Raw genomic sequence first — 9,724 nt, 5'->3', positions numbered from 1 at the left:
CTTTATCATGAGTCAACCTACATTTCACTATATTGGTACTCATCATGATTTTACATATGAAATTGTCACATTTTTAACACATTATACTAGCAAGCTAATTGACGTACAATTAACAAATTAAGTAGTAGTCATTAAATAGAAACAAAACCAAGATTTAACTGTACTTAGATATAATCATCCATACAGATCAAAGTATAATAAAAATAGTATAGATAGGTGAACATGCAAGATGAAAACGTTTATTATTCAGATATATAATTAACCATTTGATTCATTGAACGTTTACTTAGATGTCAGAATATGAGATAAAAATTAAGAATCCATAAAACAATTCTATGATCTTAGATAAGTGGTTTTATTGGATATAAAAACATTTATAATTAGTAATTAGTATCCCTAAAAGTTTAATATACTTCTCATTATATATAATATATATAAATATAGTAATCGTATTTTCACGATTTTTTTGTTTGTTATAATGTCAGTTTTCTCACACACCTATCGAGTTGAAGAATAGTTAAAGAATAATTTCACTTGGGGTGCTTGTGATTATCCTTATTGTTTTTTGTATATATGATTTATAATTGAATATAAAATTTGTACTGTATGGAACCAGTAGACATTTCACTCACATATAATAGTAAAACTAATTAGAGTTATATTATTTATATGACAAAACTTTGTTCATCACATCATCAACCTTATCATGCATTTTGCTTTTCTCTTCTTTTCCATGAAACGTTAAGTACAGCCAAGATTCAATATAAAGAAAAAAACTGTAATACATAGAACGTATGATTCTAGGTATAGAATAAAAAAACAAAGTGAAGATAAAATATCTCACGCATATATGTAAATAGTTTTATACAAGCAACATTATCCATTTTGCTTAAAGAACAGGAGAGATGAATGGTGTAGCCCAACTGTTTTCATCTTCGTATATTAAAATTATAGATGGTTGTATGAATGGTGAAAATAATATCATTACTTTTTGCATATAAAAGGTGAAAAAAAAGTTAGATGTACGGGTAGGGACAAATTAAAGGTAGAAACAAAAATGTGATGAGAATATTATATTTATATATATATGTCCACTTGAAGTGAAAACTTTTAGGAATGGAAGTCTCTTTCTTTCTCCACAGCAGAATCTGTTTTGGATTTTATTTGAAGAGAAAAAAAAAAAGAAAAGAAAAGGTATGATAGTGGAAGTGTGGTGAATGGTAATCTTTTTAGGAAATGCAATAGCTGTAGATCCACATCCCATAATGTAATACTCAAAATACAAACACTCATGTCTTTTTTCTACGTGCCATCACATTAGATTTCCACTTGGAACTTCATCTTCTGCTTTTCTCTCATAACATTTCATTCTTCTTTCCTAATGCAGTGTTAAGTCTCAATAATACATTATTTACAAGACTTTTTATTTTTATTACTTTATAAATGAAAAGGTTAAGGTTAAGGAGGATTTGGATTCCTCTAATTACTGGATTGATGAATATTCGTTTTTTTGTCGTGGGGCACTTGGGATAGCTTGATTGGGTGTTGTACTCTATAATTGACTTTTCATCATAACTAAAAGATCTACTAGATCTTCCTAAATAATCAAAATATAATACAATATTACATGCAAAATGCATAAAAGGGATGAATGAAACAGCAATCACTACCAACAACGATGTTCTTGGTTTGCTTCAATATTGGATTTATTGGATCTAACAACGCAATCACTTCTTCTTTCTGTACACACATTTCTACTTCATCAACTCTTCTTCTCCTATCCACGCTCATATCTTTCTTATATATATATATATATATATATATATTTAAATTTTTAACAATTTAATAGCAAAATCCTTTTAATGCTTTGGAAATTAAAGGATAAAAGATTTATTTTTGTTTTGTCTTTTTTCTTAAAACACTATTTAAACGTTCCAAAAGGCAATTACACTAATATGAAAAAGGGGAACAGCATTTTCATCAATTCCACGAGTGTTGTATTTTAATTATGTGCATAACACCCACAAATCCTATCCAAAAGCTATCCAACTCCAGTGATAATCATAAGAACCCAACAAAACCATCTTAATTTTCTTAAGTTTATTCACAGTATTAAATCCCGTATTGTAAGAAAATAAGTTTTCCTTCAATCCAGGGTTGCAGAAAATCATTACCAAGAACATGTGATTGAAAGCAGAGCGCATGCATGCTTGTTTCTGTCTCAGCTTTTGTTTCATTACATCTTACATTTTCATGATTCTACGTAGCTATTGTGTTCTCATGTGATTTTTTTCTTACTATTGTTCACATTAAGTTCCCTAGGGTTCATCATTGGCTGGTATCATCTTGTTTTCAACTTACGTACCGTAATGGATTAGTTTGAGCTTTTATCTTTATATATATATATATATATATATATATATATATATATATATATATATATATATATATATATATATCACATTGTAATATAAGAAAAAGGTTAATTATAAATGAACTTATTTAGACCAATAATACTACAATAAACCTCACTAGTTTTTTAAACATCATATATTTTGTATTTTTAGGACTCCTTCAGCAATTTCATTCTAAAATTTATCTGAAGCAGCAAACAAAAACAAATGAGAAATGATCGATATAGTAATTTATTGACTAAAAGGAGGAAAGAACAATAAACATAATTAGTATTATGATATATCCATTGATGCCATCTTAAAGAAAAGCAATAAAGAAATAAAAGTAAGAAGTGAATATTCTTGTAGGGAGGGGAACTACTGAGGCAATCGAAGAAAAAGGATATATTAATTTGTGGTCCTTTTCCTATGTACTTGTTTTGTGTATGGTTTTTCCCTCCTTTCCGCTTCTCTTCACATGTGTCTTTTTAGTGAGTGGTGCACTTAAATAGTGTGCAATTATTTGTTGACAAGGCTCTTATCATAAAAGAAGGGGAAAAAGTAAGAAAAGGAGATGAAAAAGAAGGTCATGCTAAGTAACAGTTATCTTAGAGAGCTACCTTAAATAGAAAACATGTTTTCATGAAACATGTTAAAAACAAACAACATAGCCGGCTAATGAAAATGAAGTTGAATAAGGTGCAGGGAACAGAATCTACACATGTGGCTAAGATTCAAATGCCTTCTTCAGACAACTCTTCACTATTTATAAACCCCTTTTTATTATTCCCTTTACCATATTTTTAATACTATAAAACTTCATCTACTTATGCTAAACGGATTGAGTGTTTTAACAACTAATAGTCGCAATACTCAAATATTCATCATCACCACTTAATCATCAAATCCAACATAATCAAATATCAACAATTGGTGGTTTTTCAGCAGTGCCAGCTAAGCAAATTACAATAGTTTCTATCTAAAAATCTATTGAAAGTGTAACAATGCTGGTACGAAGTTGTTATGGTGAAAGAATCCAAAGAGATTGGAAGAATATTCAGTATAAATAGTATTATGCCTTGTTCATGTTGTAGGTGGATTTCTAGATGTGTAAATGTTTTTGTTTTTAATGTACACACCATGCTATTTCTGAACCATCTGGTTTCATCGCTGAAATCGAAGTTTATCCACTGATCTCTATGTTATTTCTAAACACAGACCACGATTTTGTCAAATCAGTAAAAGAAAAGCTTAGTTTCAACCAATATTTTTTAACTCAATTCAAAATTTTCTAAGATATGTAAGATAAAAACTAGATATTTGCAGATATGCTACACTATCAACATTACCGTCAATAACCTTAATTCAAAAGTAATAGACTGTCAGGAATAAATTTACATATTTATTAAATATTTGGTATAAAAGTCTCTGATACAAATTAATATTGGCAAGTTTAAGAGATTTTAGAAACTTATTTTACATGTTCTTTTATATGGAGTTGTTATTAAGTCTTTTAATAACGAAAAAAAAAGTAATACACTAAAAAAAGTCAAATTACATTGATATAATTTCTATCAAATATTATATTATTAATAACGTTATATAAGAAGTAAATTTTGCCAACCTAACTATTTAATTATAATTTTATATTATCATGGTTATTCATGCTAAATTACAAAAGAATCAAATTATCAATGTTTTAGTATATTTTGAAAAGTATACATTGTGTTGATTTTAAATCACAAAAGCGAAATATAAAAGAATATTATTGTAAATATGATTTATGTGGAAGGAATCTATAATCTAAAAGCGAGTTTTGAAAAAAAAAATCTAACTAAAAATTTAAACAATGTAAGATTTACTAAAAGTTATATAGATGTTATATGGTTTCTTCCAATCCATATATTGGAATATTTTATTTAACTTTTAATGTTACGAAATGAGGAAAATATATTTATATATATATTCATGAAGTTTTGAATTAGATTGTTAATATTTTTGAAGTGATTTGATTCTAGAAAGATGTTTGTTTGATTAAGAAAAGAGGAGACAGTGGATGTATTAGTAAAATAAGGAAGCGTGTTAAGAGCAGAAAAGGGTGAATGAAAGTAGTGGAAGAAACGAAAGTGATAGATAACTTTAAGGTAGTTAAGTCAATTTGATTTTCAAAGGGCGTGAACGGTTAAACTTTTTGAGTGTTGGAAACAACAATTCTGTTCACGTATAGCAAAGCACTTAACACTAAAGAAAAATGTGTAACTAAAATAGTATATATAATGCTACCGACCCCTCTCATCATCTAATGGACCAAACCAGAGAGCCTAATAGGCATGCAGAATTGAGAACTGAAGACACTCAAGAAACAGGACCACATTTTCTAATATCTATAAACTTAGCATAAGGTGCCTCCTCAACTTGCATTAGTGAGAATATAAAAATAGAAAAAAATTAAGGACATTGCCACAAATGAAGAGGGTTGTGCTTAAAATATTGCCACCATCCTATTTTGGGTTTTGGAAACTGAGAGAGATGAAGAGGAGAGTGAGGTAGAAAAGCAAGTATAATCAATGTTAGATACTACAAAAGATTAGTGGCAGTTAGTGTTATAATTCATTGAAAAATATAATAATATTAAAGAAGGTCTCATATAGTACTAAAAGAGGTGGTGGAGGGACCTTGGTGTGCATGAAAACCAAAGCTCATTGGCGTGTTGTTTTCCATTACACTTGTACGCTTTCATCTCCCTTCTTTCCCTTCACTTCCACTTTCTCTCTCCTTTCTGTTCTTTTGCTTCCAATTCATACACTGCCGACATCACTCCAACCTAATGGGGTTCCATCTATTTCTGCGTAGGATTCGATGCTGCTACTCCTTCTGCACTCTCTATAACCACTGACTTTCGTATGTTAGTCTCTCCCTTTTGTTTCTTCTCCTTCTTGGAGTTAACGGTTATTGTCAACTTCACTTTTCTTTTTCTTCCTGGTTTTGTATTTCGTATGTATGCTCATATCTGGTTTATTCTTTGTACTTTTCTGTTGGGATAGTTGTTGGGATGTGCTTTTCTTGATTGTAATTCTCATCTTACTTTTGTCTTCTTCTAATTATCTTCACTTCTGTGTCCCCTTTCAAGCTCTAAAGTCTTCTGTTATTATTGCTATGGCTTTCTAGAATACTCTGATTAACTTAGTTTTTTGTGTTATTAGTGTTATACATGATTATTGATCAGACATGGAAATTGAAATTGTCTTTTGATGTATATTTTAATTCAGCTTCTCTCTGTTGATGTTTATGCTGAAGACTGAATAAAAATCTGAGGTACATGCTATTTATGTACTGTTTCTCCCTTCTTTTCTATGTCTTTCTTGGAAAATTTGAGATTTTTGGAAACTGTATATTTGTATTTTCCCCTTGGCCTTATTAATTGTCTTGCTTTGATAGTTGCTATTTCATCCTTGCTTACAGGAAGTTTTTTTTTTTTTTTTTCTTTTCTTTTATTTCTTTCTTTCCACACACCAATACGATTAACTTAGAAATCATCTTCTGGGGGCGCAAATGGCGATGCAAACTGTTTATCTTAAAGAACATGAAGGAAATGCACACAATTCTGTGGGGGCCCTGTCATCTGCAGCTTCAGCACCCTGGTGGAGTGCTTTTGGATCTCAACCTGTTCATGGGGTGGAGTCTTGTGGCCAAATGAAGCCCTTTTCATTGGAGCTTCCTAACTGCATAAACCATCATGCTGCTAATAAGCCATCGGCAAGAGGAGCTGAACAAGTGTTGGGCAAAGGACACACAACTCAGTTTACCATCTTTCCAGGTATTTAATTGTGGATGTATCTCTCTGGTTGCGTTGGGCAATTTAGTTACATGGGTTTTCACCAAATTAGTAATTGAAATTATTAACTGTTGGAGTTGTGACTGATACACACAGATATCACTACAACTAGTTCCTGTGCATCTTTTTGCCATAACATTTTGGGAGATGATTATCATGTGAGGTGACTTTTATGATAAAAGAAAAGTTAATCATGTCATAACTCTGCTGGGAAAATCTAAAGGGAGAGAAGCTGCAGATATCAGTTTAGGGGAGTGTTTATGAAAAATGTTGAAAATCCATTCAACGTGTGAATCTACCAAATATTTCTAGTAAGGTTTGATTCCTTCTTGGGTGGGAAATGCCTGTACAAACACATGCTTTATTGCATATAGTTTGATAAATCAAAGAAAAAGAAAAAAAAAATTCTTTTCTTCTTAAACATGTTTACAGTCAACTAGTGTTATTTTTTGCCAAGAACGCAGAACATGGTAAAAGAACTTCAATATGTCGGTCTGCCCCTTTGTTTTGGGACTTATTTTTAGTTAGGAGAAGAATGATTTGCAAACAAAGGAAGCTTAATGTTCAGAATGGTGGGTCAGGATCACCACAAGGAAATAAATTATACATATGAAAGATCTAAGGACTTCAACTTAATTTTTCTTCTTGATTTACTAACGTAAGAGTGTGTGAGTTTTGCTTATTGATTTGAACTGGTGAAAGTAAAATAAAAACTGGCTTCACTGAAAGCATTGCAGACGAGACTTTACAGTTTACCCCTATTCTCAATGAAATAAAAAGGTTAACGTACTCGGATCGTTTCCGTAGTATAGCATCTCTCCAAACTCAATTTGTTTCTACAGTCCAAATTCCTATAAAAAGCCCCTTATAATTTTCAAACAATGCAAAATGGTCCATATTGCAGTTCGATAATTTCACTCTAAACAAGAAATAAATCCAATTGACATGGTTGATTACCATTGTTTAGCTGATATGGGTTGAAAAGGAAGACCGTTAATAAGATATATGAACTCAGACTTTCACAATACAGAGTAGGAGACACACATTCAACCACAGTGTTAAACCATTGTCTTCAAATTTTTAGTATTACGGCTGAAGCCAATTCCTGCTTGAAAAGCTATCCCCTCTTCTCATGCTGTCTTCCAAAATTCCATAAAGATATAAAAAAAATGCTGTTTATCGAGTTGTAAGACAGATAAAATGAGATTACCCTTTTAGGTGCTTGTGCTAGCTTCCAACACACTTGAAATTGAATTTTTCGTGGCTTAAATTCTGAATCTAAAATTATATCACGGACTCCAGTAGAATTGATGATTTTTTAGAAAACTACTCAGCTTTTGTTTTTCATTTGTTAGAAGTGACAGTCACATCAACTTTCCTTTGGGTAACCAATAAGACATTTCTTCTTCAGATGATTGTAAAATGTCAGATGATGCGCAGACGCTTCAGACAACCATATCACTGCAGCCATCACTAGCTGACTCTCACTCTCGTTTTGAGATAGGATTTAGTCAGCCCATGGTAAAATCTTCTCGCAAAAGTAACAACTTTTATATTTTAGCATTTCTTATTTGTATGAGTAAACATATTTTGCTTTTGCTTGGTATCCTTCCCTTTGTAGATATGTGCAAAATATCCTTATACGGATCAATTTTATGGGCTCTTCTCAGCTTTTGCACCTCAAATTTCGGTTTGTCTTTTACTTGAGCAAGCTTCTCTATACATGCTCTCACGTTTGATTTTGCATTTAGTTTATCATTTGGTAATATAGTGTAATCTTTCTCTGTTTACTAAATCATCTATGTATCATCTGTAACAATTCAGGGACGTATAATGCTGCCACTTAACATGACATCTGATGATGGACCAATTTACGTAAATGCTAAGCAGTACCATGGAATCATTAGGCGTCGGCAGTCCCGTGCCAAAGCTGTACTTCATCACAAATTGACTAAACGTCGCAAGGTATCACAAATATTTTTTCATCTCATACTAATAATGAACATTGTGTAGCCTCAGCCTCGCTGGCCTTGAAACAAAGTAGTTATGACTTATGATAGGGTCTCTGGCCTAACTTTTGTACAAAGTGGTCGATTATTTCTTTCAAATAACTTGAACTATATACCAAAGGCGATATATAGTGCATTTGTTAGGTGCATTCTGCAGCTATCATAATTGTTCAAATCTTATGATTCACAGTTCAAAACCTACCATTCGATTGGGTTTGACTGTTTATCAGTTTATATCATAAGATGAATCTTACGTGACTTTGTATCACAGTATCATACTATTCATCTTTTTCTTTCATTTTATATGAAAGAAATAGAAAAGATATAAAAGTTTAAAATGTTAAATGAGCTTCACAAACTTAGATCAATCATCTCAGATTCCTCTGTAATTTTTCTTAAAGTTCTTTTAAGAAAAAAAATTTGATCTATAAGGTGTTTCTGTATTAAAGGATCCAATCACTCACATTCGATGCCGATCAGACACTGATTACTTGTGAAATAGTACTATTTCCTTTTTAACGTCTGTAGTTATTTGAGTTGTAAATCTGTCTTACAGCCTTATATGCATGAATCTCGCCATCTCCATGCAATGAGGCGACCAAGAGGATGCGGTGGTCGCTTCTTGAACACAAGGAAATCTGCTAATGGAAATGGCAAAACTGGCAATGAAGTGCATGAAACTGTTGGTGAACGATTTCATTCCAGTGGTTCTCAGAGTTCTGAGTTCCTTCAGTCTGAAGCTGGAACTTTGAATTCATCAAAAGAGACTAATGGCAGCAGTCCAAATATTTCTGGCTCAGAAGTGACTAGCATGTATTCGAGGGGAGGTCTTGACAGATTTTCCCTCAATCATTTTGGACCTTCTGTCCACAGTCTTGCAGACATGATAGATGGTGGGCGTGGTATGATCGTACCCCCCAAATGGGCTGCAGCAGCAGGTAACTGCTGCAACCTTAAAGTCTGACAGGAAAAGAATGAAGGAAGGGGGGGTTTGGTTCAATGCTGCACCAAACCCATCCTTCATGAGACCAGATGAAGAAGCTTTGTTTCAGTTGACTGTGTTGACTGTGACAAGATTCGTAATGTAGGATCGTCCTAACATCTGGTCTAGGCAATTCATCCCTGGCTCATCATACTTTGGCAATCCATCCTTGGCTCATGGTAACTTTAGGCAACTCATCCTTGGCTCAATGTACCTGTAGTAATTTGTCTTTATGCATGGGAGTGTCTTTGGCATGGTTCAAACTAGTGACTTGATACCCTGATGCAGAAGACAACTGTGTGTCTTTGTTTGAAAATAAAAGCATGAAACTCCATTTATGTATATTTCTGCCAAGTCTAAACTTGGTTTTGTATTTTGTATTTAGGAACTATGTATTGCACAACTTTGACCTGTAGTCTTTGTTAAATCAAGGCACTCGTGTGTTTTTCTCCTTTTCAGCAAGTCAATTTTATTATCCTACCATCTACAAAATACCAAGTACAAC

The 9,724-nt window shown here is 32.3% G+C and overlaps 1 protein-coding gene across 4 annotated transcripts; it reads left to right on the top strand.

Annotated features, from left to right (window-relative positions):
* Positions 1–4,936: 4,936 nt before the first annotated feature.
* LOC106756762 (nuclear transcription factor Y subunit A-10) lies at positions 4,937–9,671 on the top strand. 4 transcript variants are annotated; one of them, XM_022779293.1, is made up of 7 exons: positions 4,938–5,294; positions 5,663–5,708; positions 5,924–6,210; positions 7,640–7,749; positions 7,850–7,918; positions 8,053–8,193; positions 8,794–9,671. In XM_022779293.1, the coding sequence occupies exons 3-7, from the start codon at positions 5,946–5,948 to the stop codon at positions 9,199–9,201; spliced, it is 993 nt and encodes a 330-aa protein (XP_022635014.1). In that variant the 5' UTR covers positions 4,938–5,294; positions 5,663–5,708; positions 5,924–5,945; the 3' UTR covers positions 9,202–9,671. The 4 variants fall into 4 exon arrangements, with proteins under 4 accessions (XP_022635015.1, XP_014494813.1, XP_022635014.1 ...); XM_014639326.2 differs by having other exon boundaries at positions 4,938–5,298; XM_022779294.1 differs by lacking the exon at positions 5,663–5,708 and having other exon boundaries at positions 4,937–5,294.
* Positions 9,672–9,724: the final 53 nt, after the last annotated feature.

Source organism: Vigna radiata, chromosome 3 (genome assembly GCF_000741045.1).
Source record: "Vigna radiata var. radiata cultivar VC1973A chromosome 3, Vradiata_ver6, whole genome shotgun sequence".
NCBI classification, from domain to species: Eukaryota; Viridiplantae; Streptophyta; class Magnoliopsida; order Fabales; family Fabaceae; genus Vigna; species Vigna radiata.
This window is presented reverse-complemented; position numbering and strand designations above follow the sequence as displayed.